Source organism: Antechinus flavipes, chromosome 3 (genome assembly GCF_016432865.1).
Source record: "Antechinus flavipes isolate AdamAnt ecotype Samford, QLD, Australia chromosome 3, AdamAnt_v2, whole genome shotgun sequence".
Classification (NCBI taxonomy): Eukaryota; Metazoa; Chordata; class Mammalia; order Dasyuromorphia; family Dasyuridae; genus Antechinus; species Antechinus flavipes.
Window position 1 is genome coordinate 386315001 of NC_067400.1, and position 27536 is coordinate 386342536.

The 27536-nt window shown below is 35.2% G+C and overlaps 1 protein-coding gene across 10 annotated transcripts in view; it reads left to right on the forward strand.

Annotated features, from left to right (window-relative positions):
* Positions 1-1208: 1208 nt before the first annotated feature.
* The window catches only part of ANKRD44 (ankyrin repeat domain 44), a 344895-nt gene continuing 318567 nt past the window's right edge, over positions 1209-27536 (forward strand). For 3 of the 10 annotated variants that reach the window (XM_051985963.1, XM_051985958.1, XM_051985960.1), the window contains exon 1: positions 1211-3142. In XM_051985963.1, the coding sequence (XP_051841923.1) occupies positions 3116-3142 (27 nt within the window). In that variant the 5' untranslated portion in view covers positions 1211-3115. Of the gene's footprint in view, positions 3143-27536 lie in introns of all 10 variants that reach the window. The other 7 variants (XM_051985956.1, XM_051985957.1, XM_051985959.1 and 4 more) reach the window with 5 other exon arrangements.

Sequence of the window (27536 nt, forward strand, 5' to 3'; positions counted from 1 at the left end):
TGACTTCAAACTTGGCTCATCTCCTGAGCCAAATTAATCCTCTATTTTTGCTAACTCACTTCCACTTTGGCTTTCTCCAAGCGTCTCTCTTTGGGAATTTACCTGATCAGAGAGAACTTCCTGAGCTGAGTCCAAAGACTACCAGAAAATTCTAGAGAGAGTACCTATCCAAGAATTCAGAATGGGAGAGGCTCCTCATGAAGAGAAAATATCCCAGACAAGCCCCCAAAATGGTGTGGGACACTGACCTTTAAAATCAGACTAAAAAGCAAGGTAAAAAGCAAAAAAAAAAAAAAAAAAAAAAAGGTTTATTATGATCCTCGAAAGAAAAGGTAACTCTCAACAGACAAGGTGTCAGTAGAGGAGTGCAAAGTACAAAGTGCAAACACAGAATTATAAAGACCCTAATTCAGAAGCCCCTACCCCCCATCTTTTCTCCCATTGGCTGGCAAGTTCTAATTTACCCAGAGACTAAATATGGATCCCAGAACACACTTTACCTATTAGGTACTTAAATCCTAATGAAGAGGGAAGGGGGGGAAGAGATAGGAGGGAAATATTTATTTATCTAAGATAATGGAACACTTGCAGCTTTTAACTATAACTCAAATTATTACTGAAAGTCATAATTAGGTCATAGGTCTAAGCCACATTTTTTTGAGAGGTTTTGACTCAGTTTATCCCACTTAGGCTTCCTTTTACTCTTACAACTTAAAAATGCTGGATAACATTGGCAAACATATAAAATGCTGATTCAGATTAGGACAATGGAAATTTATTTTATATTTATGAAAGATATTTCTTGCTATGTTGTTAGGTCATTTCAGTTGTGTCTGATTCTTTGTGACCTTATTTTGAAGTTTTCTTGGCAAAGATACTGGAGTGATTTGCTATTTCCTTCTCTAGCTCTTTTTACAGATGAGAAAACAGAATTAAAATGACTTGTCCAGGTAAATGTCTGATGCCAGATTTGAACTCATTCCTGAGTACTTCTTGATTCTAAGATCAATCTTCTATTCACTGCACCATCTAGCTGCCCCTTCATTTGCTATAGAAGAGTGAATAATGTGAATTCAGGAGAGTGATAGTGGAACATTCCTACTGCATCTTAGTAAAGGCATGGTGTACTACAGTTGAGGAATGAGGCATACCTTTTTAGACATGACCATTATATTGATATTTTATTTTACTTATTATTATTATTATTGGTAAAAAGGGAATTATTCTTATATGTGGACTGGGGGAAAAGAAAGGGAAGTGAGTCAGTAGAAAATGACAATGACCTTAAAAAGAAGGGGGGAATAATAAATTTAAATATTGTAAAAGAGTAGTTGAGTAGACTGCATTTCTTTTATTCTTCTCTTTTCATCTATCTATCTTCTTACTACATCTATCTAGCTTCTTAAATTAGCTCCAGTGGTATTTGTTGTCTAACAATTCAATCATTACTAAAAGTGAAGGAAGGCTATATAATGATGATAAAAATCAAGCCTTTGTTCCTTGAATCTTCTGTAACTGCTTTCTCTTGGAGGAGATGGAGATGCCCAAGAGGCAAATACAAGTTCCCTGACACTCCTTTCAAATATTGAAAGTTTTATTTGACAAAGAAAATACATTTATCTAAACATCTGCTTTGCTATTGAATGAGCGTTTACTGATTTGTTCCATAACTTACACCATTATAATTGATTAAAAAAAAACAAAATAAACAAAGCAAAATTCTTCCAGGAGTTTAAGATTCAACAGAAAAAGGAATGTGTCTTTACAATGACTTCTCTCTTTCAGCTAGAGACAAAGTACATATTGGGCATCCAGCAGCAAATGTTTGTTGAAATTTGATAATATATTCTGGGAACAACAATTATTACTGTGACTATTATTGTCATTATTTTCACCCTATTTGAAAACTGTAGAAGTTACTTATTTTAATTTCATATACTAACTTCAGTTTCTGAGGGGAATCATTTGAGGCTGTCAGGATATAAACATATAAAGATATCTTTACAATTTTCTAGAGTAAGGGACCATATTTCTTTAGCCTCCACCACAAAATAAGATTACTCTCTACATTTTGGGAAATGAGGGTGGACATGGGTGTGGAAGTAAGGCCCTAGAGATGGAGAATTTGTTTCAGTAAAACAACCATACAATGAAACTATTACACACTTGCTAGGATTAGCTGCCCATTATGTAGATTGAACAAAGGGAGAATAAAAAATTCTGCCTTCTGAATGTCATCAAGTGTCCAGTTAAGTTGAAAGTGCTGTAACTCTTCTGGGATCTGATCCAAAAGTCAAGAGAGAACCATTAGAAGGTTTTGGGGGGAGGAGGTTGGGAAAGGTGTGTGTTGTGTCTATGTCTGACTGTGATGTGCGCCCAGGAAGAGGTAACCTTTTTTAGCAGATGCACCTCTGGCAGTCTGCATGACTGGTGGGCGTGTGAGGGGGGAGCAGCAGCAGAATGCCATCTGCCACAACGGAGCCGCGGGGGCACCTGATTTATGCACACAGAAGAGAGCACACCTGATTTAGGAAAGGGGCCACTTTGGCACACAGAAGAGCGCAGCGGGAAGGCAGCTTATTTGGAGCCGAAGCGGAGGGGAGGGGGAAGGATGGCTGCCTGGGCAGAAGGTATTCCCACTTTCCAGGCTGGGGTCAGCGGCCAGCAGTCCGCGTGCCCTGGCGCCTGGATGTGTATGTATGGGGGGCGGGGGAAAGGGGATCGGAGAAGAGAGACTGCTTCAGCCTCAATGTCTGCTAGGGCGCCCGGGAGGGAGCTGGATGCGAATTTGCTGGATGCGAGCAGCAGGCGGCAGCCTTGGCCTTGCCTTGAAGAGGCCTGCGGAGCCGGGTGATGTCAGTAGTGGTTGGGCTGGCAGCAGTCTGTACTTCCTGTATAAAGGAAGGCTCGTCTGCAAACACCACTAGCCAGTCCCAGCTTCTTTTGACGGAGCAGTCGCCGCCACCAAAGAAGCAGCAGCAGCAGCAGCAGGATTGTCAAATTCGGGAGCCAGCTGTCCCCCACTCCCTGGCTAATCCCTTCCTCTTCCCGGGATCCTGGCTTGACATCTCCGGACCCAGGAGCTGCATGAGTGTGCGTGCAAAACAGCGGAAGAATGGCAGTCCTCAAACTCACCGACCAGGTACGAGGGGGAGCCCCGGGCGGGCTGGAGCAGGAGAGGCTCCCCAGCCACCGCCGCCGTCGCCGCCGGCTGGGGAGAAGCTTCCCCCGGGGTCCCGGAGAGATGACCGATGCCCCGCTCAGCCGCCCCGGCTGGGGAGAGGGCGCACTGCTGAGGAAGATGAGGTTGAGGATGGGGATGGGGAGAGAGGCTCGCCTGGGGTACCGGCGAGCTGTTTACATAGGGAGAAGGGGAGGAGTGTTTAGGGCTGTGCGCTGCCTTCTAAATCCCGGCGTTTCCCTGTTCTCCTCCCCCTTGCCCTCCTCCCCGCCCTGTGCCGTCGGAAATGCCCCTGCTGGTCTCGCTCTCCCCCATCCCTCCCTCTACCAAAGGGCAGGAGCGGGGTGACTGACTGTTTGGGTGGTTCTAGGGTGCAGCCTAGATCCGTGTGTGTGTGTGTGTGTGTGTGTGTGTGTGTGTGTGTGTGTGTGTGTGTGAAGGGAGTGATTATATGTGGGCTAAGATCTGAGACGGAGCGAAGGGGGAGGGGAGGCTTTAAGGTTCTCCCCCGGGCTAATAATGTGCTGCGTAGTGTAGGCTAAGTCAGATTTTGCATTCGGTAGGAGAAGGCATGCAAATACTAAGGAGAGGAGGAGGATACTGGATGGGGGGGTGAGACGGAAAAAGAGAGCGAGAAATATAGATTGGAGATACCTCAATGAACCAATCAAGTAGAATAACTCAAGCTGTTTCTCTTTTAAGGCATATGTGTGGTTAGCCAGTATTTATCCGTTTGACATTACATTCTGACTTCCTCTTAAACTGCCGTGTGTGTGTGTGTGTGTGTGTGTGTGTGTGTGTGTGTGTGTGTGTGTGTGTACCCTTCAAGATTGATTTTCGGGCTCTAGCTAGTGCTTGGTCTCTCCTTGTGAAATGAGGGGGTATGAATGTCCGTCTGGACATTCCTGGTGTCCCTAACTGGTGATGGCTTGAACCCCTGCCTTGGCGATTGATTAGTCTACTTTCCTTCCTCCCTGACATGCTACCCCTTGCTGCTCTATATAGTATTTGCCCGGAGGTGGTCTGCTTATTTCCAGGCTGGTGAGATTTGTGCGCCTTCCAGGGGCCCACCCTTCCCTCATTCTCCACTAAGTAAAGGGGATTAAAGCACGCCACCTTTGTGTGTGTGCCCTACTACCTTTCATAAATCGATCTTTATGTACAACCAACCAAGTGAATGATCAACTCCCCTTTGATTTCTTCCACAAAGCGCTAGCTCCCCCCAATCTGCGCCAGATAATTTATAATGAAATGAACATTCTGAAGAAGGAAAAGCCTGTGCTGGAATTCTGAGTAGAGAACTCATCTTGACACTGACACGTGTAATTAAACCTATTTTATGGCCTTTCCCACCTCTTAGTACAAATCGTGGCCCTGTCTCACCTCAGTCTTTTAAGAGAGATCGAAATGATTGGTTAGTTGTTTAGTCTAAGACATTGAATTTTGGGCCTGTCTCTCGAGAGACATAAGTGAGATTAATTACCATAATGTCTAGTAACGATTTTTCTTTTTATGTTAAAACATGAATCCAAAGTTTCAGAGATCTTTACAGACTATTACCAATAGATTCATGCCTAAGATTTTTGTTTAATATACATTTAGCAGGAAGAATACAACTGATGATTGGAATTAATCCTTGCCATTGGTTTTAAAGCATTTAAAATGTTTTGTAAGTTGATACTAGGTTTTCCACTGCCTATTTGGTTCATGTACTTTGCCAACTGTTAGACATTCCCTTGTTTTATTCTGCTAATTTTAGTCTGTCTTGGTCAGACATCTGTTCCCATATACATTCTGATGCTTTAGTATTTGCTCATCAATTCCAAAATCCCCCAAATGTAATTTGTATATATGCAGAGTAAAGTCTCTTTAAATAAGGTTTGCTTCATCAATGCTTTAAAGATAATTTTAATATGGTTAAGTAGTATTTGCTTTATATCTCAACTGTTTTAAAATTAGTGCTTTTTAAGCAAAGGTATATACATTGATAAAAAGTTATTTACTTACAATAATCTTTTCATACTTATCATAGAATTTATCATACTATTATATTCTGGAATGTCTTTGGATTTTTTTTTTTTTTTTTTTTTTTTTTTTAGCCTTGGAAATAGAGCCAGGGAAAGAAAGTTGCCAAAGCTTCTTAAACCTTTTCCACTTATGACCTTTTTTCATCTCAGAAATTTTTTCATGATCCCAGTATATAAAATAGATATACAAATCAAACATTTACTCATAATAAACATTTTGCACCCCCCAAATTCAGTTATGAGACCCCATAATTGTGGAGTTGAGGACCAAGTTTAAGGACTTGGGACCTATATAACTGTTTCTACCTGATACATGAAATGCAACTGAGAAATAGTGAGGGTCAGGTAACTTTTTGGGGAAAAGGATTGAAGGTTGCATGGAACTACTGGGGATAGTAAAGACAAGTAATAAATAGGTTTGTAGGGCACTTGGTACAGGAAGTGAGGTCTTTTCAGGCTTTACCATTTCAGGCTAATGCTCTAAGTTCTTGGAATCTTTTTCACAGTTCCTGTGAAAGCTTGAAACCTTTACTTAAACCTCAGCTTGAAAAATCTTCTCATCATTCTGAGTACAGAACAGCTGTGGTTTTAAACAACTGCTTTTTATTTTGTGATGGAAAATGTTTCTATTTATTAAAGACTGAGGTTATTTCTTTTTCTTTGTTTCATATTTTGTTGTGTGAAGTGGCTCTTGAATTTTCCTCTGACTCTCTCTTAGTTACTAGTTTCATAAGCTGCCAGTCTTGGTTTGTTTTTAAATATTTTGGAAATAAGTGTTAAATGATAATGCTGTAACCTCAGTTTAGTTTTGTTACCATGAACTGGTTTGGGTCAGGATAATCATGGCTTGAATCACTAGATCCTATAGTAACCACTTAATCATTTAGCTAAAGGAAAAATGAAATTTCTTGTGTCTACTGGGCGTGAAGGGAAGGAGTCAATAAGTAAAGATGGGCATGCAGGTGTAACTTCTTTTTCTCTGTCATGAAAAATAATTTGAACTAGTAAGACTTATTCTGGAGGTGGAGATTTGGCCCTAGAGTTGTAATTTTGGTACGATGGAAAGAAGATAAGAACAAGGGTCAGGAGAGCTTGGCCAGTTTGCTACTTATTTGAGTGACTTATGGCTAGTCACTTAATTTTTCTTTATGTTAGTTTCCTTATCTGAAAAACAAGTATGCTAATAATATCCCTACCTACTGTTATGAGGATCAAGTAAAGTTTTGTATGTGATAACTGTCTTCTTTAAGTTGCTATACAGATCACAACTTGGGAATGATAACATCTGGCCTCCTTTCCTTCCCATCCCCCTCTTCTTTTCTCTCCTCCTTGCTGTTTAGGATGCATTTATTCTCAAGTCTAAAATTTCAACACTAGGAACTTTTTGAAAACTCCTCTGTGCCTGAGTAATCTTTGGTAGTTATCTTCCCTCCTCACCCCTGTCCCCAAATATTACTTTCTACTTAGTTCCCCTTAGATGGGGATATATATCTATATCTATATATCTATATATAGATATTTACATCTATATATAGATATAGATATCTAAGTCTATATCTATATACCTTAGATGGAATATATTGCTGGATTAATATTTAAAATCTTCCTGATTATGATAACCTATAACTTGTGTGTTCTGTAGGCACAATTTTTGAGAAACTAGAGTCACTTTCATATTAAAATGGATGGTATTTAACTACAGAATAGACAGAATGCTATAAAGAGAGGCTATCAAGACAACTACATTTTAGACGAAATAAAAAGTGACTTTTTTGACTTACTTCTTAGATGGAAAATAAGACAATAAGGCGAAAATGCTTATAATTCTGATCCAGGGTTTTGGGGATCAAAAATTTTTTTCTAATATTTTCAAGACTAACATTGTGAAGTATAAATACTTTTGCTGCAACTTTAGCTTGGAACAATTAAAAAACCACAACATCAAGCATTCATCTAGAATGACAGAATTCTTTTTGGTCTGATTAATTTATATTGTTACCTGTGATGCTAATATTCCTTTTCTCTTCTAGCTTTCCCATATTATAGGATTGGCATTAGGCAGAATGTTTCTATAGATTAGTCTTGCTCTGCTGTTCCTAGACTCTTATCCCAGCATTTAATATTACTAAATATTGCTAAATATAAAGAAATATTCATATTTCTTCCCTAGTCCAGTTGTAAAACTTATCACTTATCTTGCAATGACAAAGGACCATGACTAGAATATTGCCTTGTTTCTCTTTGCTCCCTATTATTTGTTGCTGACTCTATCATGTCTGATTCTTCATGACTCCATGGCCTATATAGCATGTTAGGCCCTTCTATCTACTATCTCCTGAAGTCTGTTCATGTTCATAGTTTCCATGCTAGTATCTATTAATTTCATTCTCTGTTGTTCCCTTTTCCTTTTGCCTTCAATCATTCCCCTTTCACTTTCTACCTTTGTACTTATTTGTATGCATGTCATTAACTTTTCTCCTTCTTGTTCCCTCTTTTAAACTATACATTACTCAACAGCAGGGATCAGTCAGTGAATAAACATTTATTAAGTGTCTTCTATGTACCAGACACCATGCTAAGGAACAGGTCCCTTTTCATCTTTTACATCCACCTTGCACATACTGGGCATATAGTAAATACTTATTAAATTGACTTATGACCTCTAGTCATATTTAAGAGAGGCTAGAATAAAATGATAAACCAATTTCCTTGCTTCTTTAAGCACTTGTATCTTTTAGTATAAATCTGATTTTAAGTAATGAAGCTAGTAGGCAAAGAACTAACCAAATGTCTATTTCTAGCATCTTACATGCCAGAAACAAACTGGGCAGTAACAGTAATATGGAAAGAAGAAATGAGAACATGAGATAAAGTGTTTGCAATAGGAATGGGATGAGAGGCTGAATGCTAGAGAGATTGTGGGCATGGGATTGGCATGTCTTAATAACCAATTGAAGACCTTGGGAGAATATTTTGATGCTACAAATCATCTTGCTTTGAGTCACAGGCAAGATTTTAGTGACATTGACAGATTTTTAAAAATTGGGGTGGAAAGAAGGTGAGTTCAATTTTAGACAATTTAAAGTGCCAGCAGGCCATCTAAGTGGACATATAAGAAGTTGGGGAGAGAGGGAAAGGCTGAAGCTCTGGGGAGAAGTTGGAGAATGATATAGATTTGGGAGTTATTAGCATAAAGGTGATTTTTGAATACATAATCGTTGATAGAAGAAGAGAGGAGAACCTAAGACTTTGGAGGACTATCTTTATTCAGGAGATATGAAGATGACAAAAGAAGCAGGGAAGAAATAGTAGAAATATAGGAGAAATAAATGAGTATAAAGTGAAAGAAGCTAATGTAGGGCAGGAGGTATCTGAGAGAAGAAGATGGACTGTGCACAGTACAATGTACACAGAAAGGTGAAGGAGGATAAAGAGAGAAGCAATCTCACTGGATAAAACAATAAGATTATTCATGGCTTTTCAGAGAGCTATTTTAGTAATGAGTCTAGCCATATTTCAGGGGTTGAGTAAGTGTAGACTTTTCTTTCTTGAAGTGTGGCAATGAAGGAGAGACAAAAAAAGTTTGAGGAAGTAGGAGACTCAAGGGAAGGGCTTAAAAACATTTTTTTTTAAAGTTGAAGAGACCTGACCATGTTTGTAGGCTGAGGAAAAGAAGCTGATAGGAACATTTTGAAGGTTTATGTGTGACAGATCAATGAAGGTCGGTATAAGAAGTTACTAAGAGGATAAGATCAAAAATACAGGTGAAAAGATTAGCTTCGACTGGAAAGAGTGTTGCTTTGAATTGTGACCAAAAAAGCATTAGATTTGAGGTCAGAACATTTGAGTTCGAATCTCAACTCTGCTCCTGGCTGGATAGGACCAGGTAAGCCACCTACCTTTAGGAACTTGGAAAGAACTATGGATCTGGAGTCAAAGTCTGTTAAAATCCTAGTTCTGTTACTTGTATGACCTGGGACAAATTATCTAATCTATCCCAATATCATTTTTCTTATTTATAAAATGGATGCTTTGTATTAAGTTATTAATAAAGCTTCTTCTTGTTCTAAAAGCTATGATCCTAGGACAGAGAAGATGTATTGGGACATTTAGAGGAGAGGTGTTATCTCTTATGAATAGTGAGCAAAGGGATATTGCTATATGAGGAGAGAATTTTAACACCTATTGTGGAGAGAGGTTTATATGTCAATAACAAAAGAGTAAATAGCTTTGCTGAATTGTAATGAGAGTTTAATTAAGATGAGAAACCATAAATTTGCCTTGGATCCAGATAGCATGATTTTGGGATTTAACAGTCCTGCCCCACCTCCATCCCCCAAGCTCATTCCCCAACAGCATTTGGCTACTTGGGTATATGATCAGAAGCGTGGTAGAAGTTACCTTGGGTTGAGGGACTAGAGGGTGGAAATAGCAGGGAGGGAGATACAAAAGGGAGAAAATAATATTATTGGAATGGCCATACTCACCTTGGGGTCAGAATTAGGTTAAAAGACTAGGAGTATAGGGTTTCACTTTATATGGATCAAATGGCAAAATTCAAGAAGTGAATTATAGGCAAAACCAGCCCAAAGTCATTAGGGAGCAGTTAGTGGCATGGAATCAATTTGATAAATGATTGTTCTATCCAGCTGTGTTATATATAGGTGGGGTTTAGTTATAACAAATGAAAAGCTTTTGTCAGGACTTTGCATGGGATATGGTTGTTTAGCCAATTTTCTCAGAGTTTTCTTTTTTATTTAAAAAATTAATTAATTTTAAATACACATTGCTTTATGAATCATGTTGGAAGACAAAAATCAGAACAAAAGTAAAAACCATAGGAGAGGGGAAAAAAAAACAGAAAAGAGAAATGAACATGGCATGTGTTGATTTACATTCAATCTCCACAGTTCTTTTTTTGGATGCAGATGGCATTTTCTATCCAAAGTGTATTGAGATTGTCTTGGATCACTGAACCACTGAGAAGAACTAAATTTTACATAGGTGATCATTGCATATTCTTGTTGTTGTTGTATACAATGTATTCCTGGCCCAGAGTTTTCTTCATCATATTTTAAGTCATTTTTACATGTACTTTGTTTTTCAAATCACTCTCATAATAATCCATATTTAAGGATATTGTTGTTTTCAGACATATATAACTCTTCAGAATTCCATTGGGGGTTTTATTGAGAATGAAGAATAGAGTGGTTTGTCATTTCCTTCTCCAAATCATCTTACAGAGAAGGAAACGGAGGCAAACAGGATTAACTGATTTGCCTAGAGTCACAAGTGTCTGAGATTAGATTTTAACTCAAGAAAATCAATCTTCTTGACTCTAAGCCTGGCCCTTTATCCACTGTGCTACCTAGCTGCCCATATTTAGGAATATCACTTTATATTTCCGAAGCACAGGTCTGACTTCGTCACTTTCCTGCTCAAGACACTTCAGTGATTTCTTAGTGCCCTAAAATGAAATGCAGACTGGGTAGTTTTTTGGGTATTTAAAGCCTAGTCATGATGTGTAGGCTAATTACATGCTGTTTTGTCCACTCTTCCTCTCCCCTCTCCAACTTTGTGTTCTATCCATTTCATTCTATTGTCTGTCTCTCTGACTTTGAACAAGCTATTCTTTTTGCCTGCCATCTCAGCTTTGTTTTTAAATCCCCAACTTCCTTCAAAGGTCAAGTACTTCCTCTTACAAGAAGCCCTTCCTAATTTCCCATCTGAGAGTGTTCCTTTCCACCCTGTAATTAACTTTGTATTTACTTGTGTACACATTATTTGCCCTAAGTAGATTGTAAACTCCTTGAGGGTAAAGATTGCTTCATTTTTTGTCTTTTGATTCCTCAGTGTCTGACCCACAAAAGCTACTTAATATATGTTTGTTTAATTGAATTGAACCAAATACATGTGGTATAAGCATTATTATCATTTTATAGATAAGAAAGTTAAAACTCAGAGAGGCTAAGGGACTTGTTTAATAAGTGTCACAAAAAACACTTTTGGTGCTAAATTCTTCCATCCTCAGCATATGGAGTATCTAGGTAGTTGTATCTTTTTGAGCCTTTGTTTGATAATTAGTCCCACTAAATCATCGCCTGGACAAAATAGTCAAACCATCAATAATTAAAAAAAAAAGAATTGATGAGGTGATTGCTCTTTGGATTCTGCATCTATTTCTTATTACCAAAAATTAAAAATTGGATAATCCCTCCTGAATAGTTTTTGTTTTGTTTTGTTTTTTACTTTGGAGATGTTATAACTATAGCAAGACTTTTCCAGGCTTACCTGGTTTATGATTTTAATTAATTGCCTCATTACCCTTCTATCTAAAATATTCTTTTAAAGGTTGACTACCATTTCTACCTCTGGAACCTGTAGGGCATATTGCCAAGCATCTGACAGAGACTTTGAAAAACATAAAATCTGACGAGAGTACTAGTTGTGGCTTGAGTGTTTCATATTTAGTACATTAAAGTGAAAGAATCCAAGTTTAAATCTGTTACCATCTCATTGACTCAAGTCAAAAGTTGTGTGTAATTTTAAGTATAATTTAAACTGGACAAGGGCTTAAAACTTTTTCAACTCTTGACCCCTTTTTGCCTTACAAATTTTTACTGTACCTTGGGTATATAGGTATATAAAATGGTTATACAAACATTTACTGATAATAAATCATAATTTTGCAACCTCCATATTCAGTGACATGAACCTATGTGGGGTTGTGACCCACAATTTAAGAAGCTTTGGACTATATGACCAATAAAGGCTCTTTCAAATTTGAAATTCTATGTGAAGACCTTGTTTATTCTAGTTCAGTAACTATGGACTTTATCTAGTTTGAGTAATTACCCCAGCATTTTGCCTATACCTCAATTTCCTTTTTCTCAAAAGAACTAAGTGTTCCTCCCTCGGCATCTATGCCTTTGGGTTAAGGAGAATGAGGACAATACAGAAAGAGTTGCAATAACCATTTCCAGGGAGGTGGGAAATCTCAAAAGTCCACATGATGGGCACATGTTAGCACTGAACCATAGAAATTACCATGTTTTGGAAAGTAGGAATCTGAACTCTCATGTGCTTTTAAAAACGATCATCTCTGATTTCCCTGGACTACATTTTTCATAGGGACAGTGCCATATTTTTACTTTGTGAGCCAATGACAGACACCCTGAGAGGGCTGAAATTCCACTTGGTCTTTTAAAATGTGCATTACCTATAAAGTATACCCCATTTAAATACATAAAACCCTACAGGTCAGAATTTCTTTTCATTGAATAATATTTAATTTATCTACTTACCCAGAACAAAGCTATTTCATGGCCATTATTAAGTCTTTGGCTGACCTATAATATTCTATTAAAAGAGATGGGTAAGACATAGTCCCTATTCATGGTAGAAGATTATTTCTTTCATGTCTGTGGGCTAATGTTATAGACTGGAAAGAAAAGTAATTGCAGATAATATTGATGAGTAGACAGAAGTGAATCTTGAAAAAAGGGAGATCCTAAATTGTATTATTAGCAGAAATAAGGCAACTAGGTACTTACAAATAATACTCTGTGTTTTGTAATAATATGTTTGTTATTTGACAAAATTCAAAGCAATTTTAATATTCTATCAAGTTCATCATACTAAGATTCTGCCTATGTTTCCCCATCTTATTTGGGTCTCTTTTAGAAGGAAAACAATATGCCTTCTGTCCTTTTTTTAAGTAAGGACACCAAAGCTTCTCAAAGGGGTAATGTTAATAGTGTTTTATTTTTCCAAATCCATGCAAAGATAGTTTTCAACATTCACCTTTGGAAAATGTTGTGTTCCAAATTTTTCTCCCTTTCTCTCCCTACCTCTTAACCAAGAAAGCAAGCAATAGGTTAAATATGTGCATTTTTTCTAAACACATTTCCATATTCATCATGTGGGGCAAGAAAAATCATATGAAAAGGGAAAAAAACTGAGAAAAAGGAAAAAAAAACCAGGCACACAAACAACAATAAAAAAGTTAAAAATACTGTTCTTTGATCTACATTCTGTCTCCATAGTTTCTCTCTGGATGCACATAGTACTTTGGATGTCACATAGTACTTGGGATGCCAAGACTATTGGAATTGTCTTGAATCACCTCATTGTTGAAAAGAATCAAGTTCATTACAATGATCATCACATAATCTTATTATTACTGTGTACAGTGTTCTCTTGGTTCTGCTCACTTCACTTAGCATCAATTCATTTAAGGCTTTCTAGGTTTTTCTGAAATCAGCCTATTCATCATTTCTTATGGAGTTGTAATGTTCCATTACATTCATATACCAGATTTATTCAGCCATTCCCCAACTGAAAGATATCCATAAGTTTCCAGTTCCTTGCCACTATAAAAAGGGCCACTACAGACATTTTTGCCCATGTGAGTCCTTTTCTCTCTTTTATGATCTCTTTAGGATATAGACTCAGTAAAGATCCTGCTGGATCATAGAATATGCACAATTTGATAGCCCTTTGGGTACAGCTCCAAATTGCTCTCCAGAATGGTTGGATCATTTCACAACTCCACCAACAATGCATAAGTGTCACAGTTTTCCTCCCCTCCAATATTCATCATTACTTTTTTCCTGTCATTTTAGCCAATCTGAGAGGTTTGAAGTAATACCCTAACTTACCTAATTGTAATCAGTAGTGATTTATAGTGTTTTTCATATGGCTTTATATTCTTTGTCTGAAAATTGTCTGTTCATATCCTTTGATCATTTATCAATTGAGGAATCGTTTGTGTTTTCATATGTTTGAGTCAATTTTCTATTTTGGAAATAGGTCTTTATCAGAAACACTGGCTGGAAAAATTTCCCCACAGCTTTCTGCTTCCTTTCTAATCTTGGATGCATTGGTTTTGTTTGTGCAAATACTTTATAATTTAATGTAATCAAAATGATCCATTTTGTACTTCATATTGCTCTCGAGTTCTTCTTTGACCATGAATTCCTTCCTTCTCCACAGATCTGAAAGGTAGACAATCACTTTAATTTGTTTATAGTATTGCCCTTTATGTCTAAATTATGAATCCATTGACTTTATCTTGGTATAGTTAGATGTTGATTAGTGCTTAGTTTCTGCCATACTATTTTCCAGTTTTCCTAGCAATTTTTGTCAGAGTGAGTTCTATCCCAGAATCTAGGGTCTTTGGGTTTGTCAAACACTAAATTACTATAGTCATTGACTATTATATCTTATGAATTTAGCCTACTAATTTACCACTCTAATTCTTAGCTAGTACCAAATGGTTTTAATGACTGCTGCTTTATATATAGTTTTAGGTCTGATACACCTTCTGCTAAGGGGTAATATTAAGTACAATTACTCAGAGGAGGATGCTTATATGGGGGGGGGATTGTGAAGAGCCTAATACTATGTTCACTTGATAAATTTGGACAAGAAAAGGCAGGACACATGATGGGGACAGTATGAATCAAGAAGTCAGCCTCTGTGGAAAAAAAAATCTTTTCTTTCCTTTTGTGGTATGTGTGGGGATATTCTCTAGTGTCTTCTTGTCTTCCTCAGAGGACCCGCTTAAGAGTAGAATACAGTTGAGTGAGTTGGGGACTACATTTAAATTTTAATCATCAAAGCATTAAAGTTTTAATCTACAGGAGAATGGGACTACCTCTTTGAACAAGATGAGATTATTTTTATGGAACCAAGCTTTGGGAAAGGTGTAGATAGGATAAATATAGTTCCAAATCTCAAAGTGTTTTCTGTTTCACAGGATCATATATTTAGGTTAGAAAAGACTCTAGTCCAATCCTTGGCCTTTTTTTTCATGTATGGATGAAGAAGATAAAGCCTAGAAAGGTTATAAGTTGCATAGATCAAACAGCTCAGTGAGCAGAGTCCTAGGCTTGGAGTCAGGAGGATTTGAATTTGATTCCCTTATCAGAAATGCTGCTATTTAAGTGATACTAAGGTCACTGAAATGTCTTTCAGCTCCAGTTTATCTGTGAACTGAAGATAATAAAAGCACCTACCTTACAGGGTTGTTTTGAAGATCAAATATGCTAATATATGTGAAGAATTTTGCAAACTTTTAAATGATGTATAGATTAGTATGAATAATTAGCATCATAGCTAGGATTCAAATCCATCTCCTCTGACTCCAAATCCATTGCTGTTTTCATTCCACCATAATTTGGCAAAGCATGAAAGTGATCTTTTCAATCATATACATGTTTTTAAAACTAATGGACAGCATTATATTATAACATATTATAAATAACAGCAGTGTTTTCTGTATGAATAAATCATTGTGGGATCAGAGAGTTATTCCTCTATCTTCTTTGGACTCTACCATTTTTCTGTTCTCATTCTTCTCTTGACTTTTTTTCCCCATTACTTCTCATAAGATGAAAGATAGCAATTCAGTAAACATATTATGCTATCTTGTTATTCAAAAGACACCTATGTTCTCTGATCTGCTGCCAAAAATAAGCAAGCTTTTGGATCACTTATGAGGCTAGTATAGCATATGATTCTTTGAAGTGGTCATCACTACCTTGGTAAAATGATCTGAGAATCATTATTTTAAACCAACTTAGTATTTGCTTTGTGAGAGAAAGGTGTTGGACTTGACTTTCTATGGTAAGTTACAAAAGAAAGCTAGATGAAACATGGATGCTCCAATGTTGAATGTATCTATTTTACATTTTATTCTTCTGTAGTTCAGTAAGTCTTTGTTAGGAATGTTAGGGAATATAATTTCTGTACTTTCCAGAAAGTAGAGTGTTAATATTCCTATATAAACCCGAAAAAAGGTTTTAATTCTTGCTAGTTGGTTTTTATCATTATGTACATATGCTTGGGGTGGGGGTGTCTTATTTGATTTTTTTTTCAATCTGATGTCTTTTAAGACAGTCACTCACTATGAGTAAATGTTGCTGCTAAAACTAGCTGGAGAATTGCACTGTGGTAAAAATCCTAGATCTGTCCAATGGTTATTATTTTAAAGTTATGCTGTTTATGGTCATTTAAGTAACTTTATTCTTGTAGGGTTGAATTAACCTTGTAACAAATTCTCTTCTTCCTTTGTATATTAGAAAGTTTTTATTACTTTAAAGTGCTCTCCATTTCCCAAATTATCTTAATAGTTAGCTTATACTTGGTGTTCCTCACTCATTTCAATCTTTTTCATTTTATATGAAATTGCCAAATACCTCTTTGAAAGAGAAAGCAATTTTTAAACATTGCTTCCCACACCTTTTGTTTCTTAGGGTGGGTCTTTTCTTTCTTTTTTAAATTATTAATAATAACTTTTTATTTTCAAAATACATGCAAAGATAGTTTTCAACATTCATACTTGTAAAACCTTGTGTTCTAATTTTTTCTCCCTCCGTTTCTCCCCTCTCCCTGCCCCAGCAAGAAATCCAATATATGTTTTTTTTTCCTCCTATGACAATTTTTTAAAATAACTTTTTATTGACAGAACATATGCCTGGGTATTTTTTTTTTTTTACAACATTATCCCTTGCACTCACTTCTGTTCCGACTTTTCCTTTCCCTCCATCTACCCCCTCCCCCAGATGGCAAGCAGTCTTATACATGTTAAATATATTATAGTATATCCTAGATACAATATATGTCTGCAGAACCGAACAGTTCTCTTGTTGCACAGGGAGAATTGGATTCAGAAGGTAAAAATAACCCGGGAAGAAAAACAAAAATGCAAGCAGTTTACACTCATTTCCCAGTGTTCCTTCTCTGGGTATAGCTGCTTTTGTCCATCCTTGATCAATTGAAACTGAGTTAGATCTCTTTGTCAAAGAAATCCTCTTCCATCAGAATACATCCTCATACAATATCGTTGTTGAGGTATATAATAATCTCTTGGTTCTGCTCATTTCACTTGGCATCAGTTCATGTAAGTCTCTCCAGGCCTCTCTGTATTCATCCTGCTCGTCATTTGTTACAGAACAATAATATTCCATAACATTCATATACCACAATTTACCCAACCATTCTCCAATTGATGGGCATCTATTCATTTTCCAGTTTCTAGCCACTACAAACAGGGCTGCCACAAACATTTTGGCACATACAGGCCCCTTTCCCTTCTTGTATCTCTTTGGGATATAAGCCCAGTAGTAGCACTGCCAGATCAAAGGGTATGCACAGTTTGATAACTTTTGGGTCATAGTTCCAGATTGCTCTCGTAATCCAATTTATGTTAAACAAGTGCAATTTTTCTATGGATATGTCCACATTTATTATGGTACAAAAGAAAAATCAGATCATAAAGGAAAAGAAAAAGCAAGCAAGCAAACAACAACAAAAAGATGAAAATACTATGTTGTGATCCATATTCAGTCCCCACAACCCTTTTTCTGGATGATGCAAATCAAGTGTATTAAAGTTTATGCCTTGAGTTTTCTTAGCTCTGGATAAGTTGTGTCTGAAGGAATATAAATTTAAAAAAAATTGAACCTGAGGTGTGAACAGTTGTTTTTTGTTTGAGAAGACAAAGGACTTTGAGGCCTGACTTGTTTTACTTCCTTTTTTTAAGAACTATAAAACTGCCCTTTTTTGAGGAAGTATGCAAAAACAAAATGGTTGCTGTAGCAGAATAATATTTTTAAATGTATGAATTTAAATGTAAGGATTAACAAGGAAATAAATTATATTAAAATAGTTATTTCAATTTTTAAAAATTGTGTGGATCCCCAATTTGAGAATTCTTATAGAGGAAATGGAAAGAAAAAAAATAAAAACTACACAAGCTAGATATGGAATATAAAACTTTTTCCAATAAGTACAATAAATATTAAGAAAAGTTTCAGTTCTGTATTATGACAGGTTAAGAACTAGGGGGAAAAGAGGAGAAGGTTAAGAAGAATTAGAAAGATATAGGATCATGGGAGGGATATGAGAATCTAATCCACATTTTCACTTTACAGATGAGGAAACTGAGACCTAGAGGAAGTTATTTACTAAGAGTCACATAGGTAACAGTGATCAATGATGGAATTTGAACTTGGTTCATTTTATTTTAATTCCAGTACCTCCTTATGATATAGTACACACACAGAGAGGGATAGAAGATAAAGAGAGAAGTGGATACCTTAAATTTTATTTTTATTTTGAATATCAAAAAAAATTCATATGCAAAGAACACTGAAGAGGATTCTATATGAAACCATGGATCTATTTCATATTCTTTAATATATATGTATATATACATATGTATTTAGAGAAACATAAAATAAATCTCACATATTACCTTAAAAACTCTACTACATCTCTGTTTTCTTTTTAACTTCTTTCTGTTCTTTTCTAGGAAATAAAAATTTTTAATAGTGCCCAATGTTTCTTCTCCCTCCTTTTTTTCTCTCTCTTCTTTCCCTCCTTCCCTTCTTCCCTTCTTCTCTTTCTACCTCTTTTCCTTCCTTCCTTCTTCTTCCTTCTTTTCTTTCTTCTGTCTCTCTCTGTCTCTGTCTCTTTCTCTCTTTTTCTGTCTGTCTGTCTCTCATGTTTTATTTGCTGCAATAGCAAGCAAGCACTATGGAGATACTGGATTTTTACCAAGACCATCGAAGTTATATGTTCTGGACAAAGAAATTTAGCAGATGGGCTGAATTCTCTGTCTCTCTGTCACTGTCTTTCTGTGTGTCTCTCCCTCTCCTATTTTTAATTCCAATTATGTCAAAAGTAAGAGAAAGAGAAGATAAAATGCTTTGTAACATAACATAACAAAAAACATAAACATAATAAAGAAAAACAAATCCTTTTATTGGACTTGTCTAAGAATGTATGTTTCAGTACCTTGTGTCTATCATCTCATTAGTAGGAGCTAGGTATAATGTTTCATTATTGGTTCTCTGGAGACATAAATGTTTATTGATTTGATCAAAATTCTTAAGTCTTTCAAAGTTGTTTTTTTCTTAAAGTATTATCCTTGTATGAATTGTTCTCCTCTTTTGTTTCTTTCTCTAGGAGTCAATTTATACACTCTAGAATTCTCCAATATTTATTCATCATTTATTATGGCTCAATAATATTTGTTACTAATTGTCTAAGAGGAAATCAAAAGTACCCCCTTAGATTGTTTTCTTTTCTTTTTTTCCTTTAACCTCCCTTTTAAATCTGAGGGGTTTTTTTGCTTGTATTTCTCCTCAGTAATACCCTTTTATTTATTTCCCTGTTGAGTCTGAAGCATTTCTTCACTAAACTCTGTGGGGGTGGGTTCAAATATCCTTTGTTTATTTCAGACAAGAATGAGATTCATCTGATGCTCACTTGCCCTACCCTGTCTTTCATACTTGCATACTTTTTCTCATATACCCAATAATAGGAGAGAACCCCAAATCTTTTTCCTTTCTTCCTTTCTATACAAATTTATTCCTTTCCCTCTTTTGAATCCTTTAGAACAGAATCACTGCAATCCAGATTTCGGTTTTTCTTATTTAACTCCTTTTAATACCTCTTGAAGACATTAAGGTTATGAGTGGACACATGGTTCTTTTCTTTTTATTAGAATGTTAGTATTGTATCATCCTCTTGTGCCTTCCAGTTATTCAAATACTTTTACCTTTCTAGATTTAGCCTTAATATATTTTTTCAGCCTCATTTCCCATTATTTCTCTGTCATTCATTCTGTTTCAGTCAAACTACCAGTTGCTTGAATTTGCCACTCCATCTTCTTCCCATGAATTTACAAAGCCTCCTTCTCATCTCTACTTTTAGAAATCATTATCTTTATTGCAAAGCTTAACTCAAATACCACTTTTTCTCATAAAGCCTTTCCTGAGCCACTGATTACTAATGGCATCTGTATACTTGTATCCTCCCTGAAGAATTTAACTTTATTGAGGGCCAAGACAGTTTTGGGTTTTTCCCTGTTTTTCAGCTGATTGATTTTTAATATATAAGAAAGTCTGTCCTCTCCCTATATTCAAGGTCCAGGCCCAGGTTCTGTTCCTATATGGAGGTCTGGTTCCTGTATGTTGAACAATTGTTATGCTTAATAATCAAAATGCTTAGGAACTCAAGCCTTTTTTTCCTTAGTCATTTTTTCTTTCACATGTCACAATTGTATTGCAGTGAATTGTATAGTATAATAGAATTCCATGAAATGTTTTCATATTTATTATCCCCTTTCATCTTCAAAATTACCTTGTGATATAAATAAAGTAGTTTATATCTGCTTAAAGATAAGGAAACATTCTCAAAGAGTTTAAATAACTTGCTTATGGCCATATAGCCACAAAATACTCTGGCCAGAATTTGAACTTAAGCCTCCTGATATGATGTGAGAACTCTTTCCATTCATTATTTCACCGCTTCTCTAATTGTTCAGGGACAAATTTTCAGTGTTTTATCCTTAATTAATGGTGTTAAGAATGGCATTAGTCACACCTCTTGACAATAATTAGATTGCCACTACTCCAATCCTATATGATCTGTTTCCTTAGTTGATTTAGTATTATTCAGGCTTCCTAGGAGTCAAACTAAAAGGCAGAGGACATTTAACTTGTGATCAAGTATTTCAAGTACGAGATGGATGTTTTACACACACACACATACACAACACAAATACACACAGAGTCTACATTTATACTTTTTCCATCTAGAGGCTGTTCTTCTTCAGGGTTCTCTTACCCTTATGTCCCTTGCTTTAGAAAATTTAATTATTTAGGTGTCTGAGAATTTCTTCACCACTACTCCAATATTCCTATTTTTCTACACAATTTTTCCGAACTGCAAGCTGCACTCAGGATCATAGTTGACCTGGAAATAAGACCTGTATTCCCCAGAGTTTGTAATCTATACTTTTACCCTCACAAAAGAACCACTATTTGCTATGTCTCTGTTGAAATAAGATGGGTCTGGAATTTTTATCTTCTATTTTCTCCAACAGTGAAGGGTTGTGCCTGCTTATCTTTGCCCACTCCTCACCCCCCCAAAAAAAGTATAAATTCTGTTGAAATACAAAAGTTTATTTGTGTTCTGGCTCCTCCTTCCCCACCAGGAATCAGTGTTAGAAGGGAACCATATGTTTATATTTTAAATCATTTGCATTTTAAAACTCCAGATGTGGACTTGGAAACAGTGAAGTAAGTACGGTTGCTGTGGTTTAAGTATGCATGATGGGGGGAAGGGGAAAATTTATATTCAAAGCTCTTCACTGGTTCTGTGATCTTGGCAATGGGGTTATACCTTCCATTGGTATATATCATAATCCATTCTTTCTCATAAGATACTGGATCAAATAATTCATCCTCTCTGTACACAGATTATTCTTTGACAGCAGAACCTGTCTCTGGAACCACACTTGAAGCTGTTATAGCTTGTGCAACTTGTCAGAACTTATGGTTTACTGGTGAAGCCTTCAAACACTTAGGGCTTGCCTTTCTGTTATGTTGATGTACTGGAGTATTTCCAGTCTACTTAAAAAAAATAAAGGTTCTAAAGTCTGAGTAGGAAATCAGTATTACTTATAACAAATAATCCACATATATTTCAAAGGTATAACTATTATTATAGTTATAATTATAACTAGTAGGCAATATAAATTTTTATATATTTTAGATATATCTATGGATATAGAATGCCTATACATCTATAGATAACATATATTTCTCCTTAATATGGAAGGTTTTGAGAATCTGAATTAATGATTAATTTTTGAGTGAAATTTTTTTCTTTTTTTCATTTGATACACTCTTAGAATTTTTAAATTACAATTGGAAAGATACTAATGATTCCATTCATATGAAGCCAGATTGTTACTTCAGCCTGTGTTAACAGATTTACCTAATCTTAGAAGTAATTGCTTGGGCATTTAGACCTTGTTTAGTGAGGAAGGAAGATTTTTAGTATAACAATATTTTTCCTCCTTTATAGTATATAGAAATGAGTCAGATTTCTACCTCTTACTTTCTATACTCCTTTCCCACTGTTATATCTTTTTGATTCTGTAGAAGGAAAGAATTACAATTGCAGATGTTTATTGATAACATTTTGTTGACAAATTCAGATATACGAAGTAGTTTTTTTTTATTCATAAAATCTTTGAGATATTCATAATTCACCATCATTAATTCTCATTATAAATCTGAGAGTCAGGGAAGGTGAGAAGCAACAGAACAAACATATTTTTTTAATGGAAAAAAAAACTGACACAAGGAGATAGTTACTTAGCTAAGGCTGTAAAATGGATGTATTTCTGTACTTCTGATGACTCCTATTTAGTGTGTTTTTCACTTACTTGCCTGTACTGTTCTAAACAACGTGCAATATGCTAGGTAATTTCAACAGTTATATTTAGTTTACAATCTTAATGAAACCTAAAAGCCTGTTTATACTGTAAGATATGCTATGTGCTGCCTGCATAATTACTGTGTGGTGCCAGCATGAGATCATCAACATTATCCAGATTAAAATGTATCACTCAATTCTAGCTTGGTCCAGAAGAAGGAACTTATTGTGTCTTAGGGAGAAATTATATTACTCCATCTTTTCCTTTTGAAGAACTTTGACCTCATAGAAGAATATAGAGCTTCACTGTTTCTGAAACACTGATTACTGAATATTTGCCTTAAATCTTAAAGACTTCTTGCCATTACACTTATAAATTTGTGCATTTTTTTCTCCTTTTAGAATTTGATAAGAAGTAACCAAACTCACCAGCTGCGCAGAATGTTTTTTACTCATGCGCCAAACTTAATAAGGAGTGTTCTTTTACAGATGCCATTTCACAGTCTAAAAATAGCATCACTTAATTCATAGTTTTTGTTCTTTTTACACAGAAGGGGGGAAGTTATTTCTTTGAGGCTTCTGCTTTTTGTTTCAGTTCATTTTAAAGATCTGGATTGGTGTGCAAGCATCAGGTTGAAGAATCTATCTTTTAGGAGAAAAAAAGTATTTATGTTGTCTCTATTTAGTTTAGTTTAGTTTTGTTTCACACATCCCTTGGATTAACCTCCTATAGTATTTTTTTGAATGAATGACTCTAGCAGCATCTTTGCTGTTATTACTTCCTACCTTCCTCAATTCTTACTATTTTTATTTCTTTTAGAACTTCTTCCACAGAACAGATGCAAGGGAGAAATGACAGAGAAAGTCAAGAAAGTATATTTTGTATTTGCAGGATCACAAAATATTAGAGTTGAAAAGACCCTTAAATCTTATATCATGATGTGAGATCATTTTATAGAGGATATCAACTAACTTATTTGCCCATGAATAAATGTAGGTAGGTATTATCCCAATCAAAACTAGAATGCAGTTTTCCTGATATACAGTACAGTGACTTTTTTCATTATAATATACTCTTTGTTTGTTAGCACTTTATTTATGATTTATTTTTTCTGTGTTCCATTTAATGGAAATACAATGAAAAATTGCCTTACAAGTTTTTATTATTTTCCTATAATCTATAATATACAGATCCAAAATCAGACAATTTTTGCTAGGCAAAGGATATAGCACAGAAACAATATTGCTATTCTTTTAGTCTACCACAGTATTTGGGTGGAGGCAATATTTTAAGTGGGAACAAGTTTTAAATACAATTTTTAAAAAAATTAAGATATTTTCATTTTAATATTTTGTTGGTTCTTAAAACTTTTTTTATTATTTTTATGTTCTTTTCTTTGTAATTTTGAATTCCAAATTAGGCAAGCCATATCATATCAATTATACATGTGGCATCATGCAAAACTTATTTCCATATTAGCCATGTTTTTAAAAAAGCAAAAAAAAGTGGGAAAATTACACAGCAATTTGCACTCAGAGCTCTGCAGGTGGATTACATTTTTTCATCATGAGTCCTTTGGAATTGTCTTGATCAGAGTAGCCAAATCTTTCACAACTGATCATTATTACAACATTGTTGTTCCTGTGCACAATGATATCCTGGTTCTTCTTCACTTTGTATCAGTTCTGTTTTTCTGAAAGCTCCTGCTTGTCATTTCTTATAACACAATCATATGCTGCAACTTGTTTAGCTATTGGTGAGTATCTCCTCAATTTCTAATTCTTTTCTACAGCAAAAAGAGCTGTTTTAAATACTTTTTTACATATTAGTCCTTTTCCTTTTTCTTTGATCTCTTTGAGCTACACATCTGGAAGTGGTATTGCTGTGTCAAAAAGTATATATAGTTTTATAGACCTTTGGGTGTAGTTCCAGATTGTTTTATGGTCAGACCAGTTCATTACTCCACTAACAATTATTGTTGTTTAGTCATTTTAATCATGTCCAACTCTTCATGATCCCATTTGGGGTTTTCTTGACAAAAATACTAGAGTTTTTCATTTACTTCTTCAGCTCATTTTATAGATGAGGAAACTGAGGCAAACAGCTAAATAACTTGCCTAGGCTCACACAATTAGTGTCTGAGGCCAGATTTGAACTAAAAAAGCTGAGGCTTCTTGATTCTAGAACCAGCACTCTAGCCCATTGCACCACTTAGCTGCTCATACAATTCATATACTAGTATAATGGTTTTCTTTCATTCCCTCTAGTATCTTTGTTTCCTCATAAATGTGAGGTGGAACCTCAGAGTTTTAATTTATATTTCTCTAATCAATGGTGATTTATAACATTTTTTCATATGATTGTAGATAGTTTTGATTTATTCTAAAAACTACCCATTTATAAACTTTGACCATTTATCATTTGAGGAATGGTTCTTATTTTTACAAACTTAACTTTATTCTCTGTATATTTGAGAAATGACACACTTATCAGAGAAATTCATGTAGAATTATTTTGATATTACTTCATTGTCTATGGTACCTTTTATCAAAATGGAGTTTCCTTGATGATTTCTTTTAATTAGGTTTATTTTTGCTTTTGTTATGCTAGAAATTATGATTAATATCCCTGTCTTTTTTCCTTTAACTGAAGCATAGTAGATTCTGCTCCAGCCCTTTATTTTAACGCTGTATGTAACTTTCTGTTTCAAGTGAATGTCTTATAAATAACATATTGTTGGATTCTGGTTTCTAAGGCATTCTGCTATCTACTTACTTTTTATGAGTGAGCTTATCCCATTCACATTCACTATTATAATTACTAACTGCATTTCCCTCGATCTCATTTTCTTCAGTTTAGTCTTTCTGTTTTTACCTGTCCTTCCTCAAAAATCTAACTCTGCCTCCCTTAATCTGTCCTCTCACCTCCAGTCACTTTCTCTTATTTGCTTCTTCTGCTATTTCCTTATTGGGTAATAGATTTCTATAGACAATGTGTGTGTGTGTGTGTGTGTGTGTGTGTGTGGTATGTGTGTGTGTGTGTGTGTGTGTGTGTGTGTGTGTATTCTCTCTTTGAAAAAATTCTGGTGAGAGTGGGGTTCAAATATTACCTGCCATCCCTTCATTTTCCTCTCTACTATAAAAGATCTTCCTCATGTACCTCTTTTATGAGAGAAAAATTCCCCCATTATACCTCTCCCTTCCCCCTTCTCCTAGTGCATCACTTCTTAATCCCTTCATTTTTTTTTAACTCATTGCAACATAATTGACTCATACCCATGTTTTCTATCTGTGTAAACTCCTTTTTAACTGCCCTAATAATGATAAAAAATTTTTTAGAAGTTACATGAATATTCTTGTCATATAGGAATATAAATAGTTTAATCTAATTGAATACCTTATGGTTCCTCTTTCATTTTAACCTTTTTGTGCTTCTCTTAAGTTTCATGTTTGAATGTCACATTTTCCAATTCAGCTCTGATAAATCCTCTATTTCATTAAATGTCCGTACCCCACTTCCCTCATCCCAGATGGATTATACTCAGTTTTGCTGGGAAGGTGATTCTTTATTTTAATCCTTGGTTCATTGCCTTCTGGAGTCTTATATTCCAAGCCCTCCACTTCCATTAAAGAATGTGGAAGCCATTAAATCTTGTGTAATTCTGACTTGTGGCTCCACAATATTCGAATTGTTTCTTTTTGGCTGCTTGCAATATTTTCTCCTTGACCTAGAAGCTCTGGAATTCGATTATAATATTCTTGGGAGTTTTCACTTTGAGATCCCTTTTAGAAGATAATTGGTAGATTCTTTCAGTTTCAGTTTTATCCTTTGCATTAAAGACATTGAACTAGTTTTCTTTTATAATTTCTTGAAATAGATATTTAGGATTTCTTTTTTACTTCATTATTTTTTGGTTGTCTAATAATTCTTAATTTATTTTTCCTCAATCTATTTTTTCATGTCAGTTGTTTTTACAAACAGAAATTTATTTTCTCCAATTTTCTTCTTGCTTTTGTTTTTGTGTTATTGTTTCTTGATGTCCTATGGAGTCATTAGTTTCCAGTTGTCCAATTCTAATTTTTAAGAAATTATTTTCTTCAGTGAACAAATTTGTACCTTTTTCCCATTTGGCCCATTATGCTTTTTAAGGAGTTCTTTTCTTCATTGAATTTTTGTGCCTATATTACTAAGATACTAATTCTCTGCTTGTAATTTTCAGAACAGGAAACCAATGATCCCCAGGTCATACCACCTTGAAAGAACCAAAAATTAAGAAGTAGTAATAAAATTAAGCTGAGTTGTGGGTGGTTTTCTTTAATAGTTTTGAATTAACCTAATCTCTATTACCATTATTTATTTTCAAATCATTCACATTTTTGGAGCCAAATGTTTTAGACTTTTAAAAATGTGTAATTATGAGAATTTGGATATTTGATACTTTTAAGAAAGCAACACAATTTTCATTGCATGTAATATTTATAATTTGGGGGAGAGAGGCATGATTTTCCTAGTGGACATCTTGAGGATGATTCCATTTTATGTGTGAAAATTTGGTATAATGAAATGAATTTTATTTTTTATGAAATGCCCATTAGGGATTGACTACTTCTAAGATGTCCTATCTGAACAGCTATTTTGTACTCCTGTCCAATTGATTCAATAAGGGTCAAGGCAGAAGTAATGGAATTTCTCATTATGGTTTAAAATTAATTAGGATTTGATGTATTTGAAAGCTGCTTTGCTCAAAAGACCAAAGCAGTGCCTTTATAATGGATGATTGAGTAATCTTAGTGCTTGGGGATGCTGACCTGAGTGTTATTTTGCTTTATTTGTTAATTTCTGAATTAGTTTATAAGCTTAGTGCTTTCATGAATTTAAAATGAGGATTACTTCATAAGACATTTTAAAAAAACAATAACTTAAAGGTGAAAACATTCTTGTGGTTTCAGTCTGAAATACAGTTACATATAGTTGTGTGTGTTCACTGGATTGATTGCTTTCCTGTTATAATTCTTGAGTATTACAGATCACCAAAGATGAAAAACCTAAAAAAATCATCTTATTTTAGCTATTTACTTTACAAGTAATG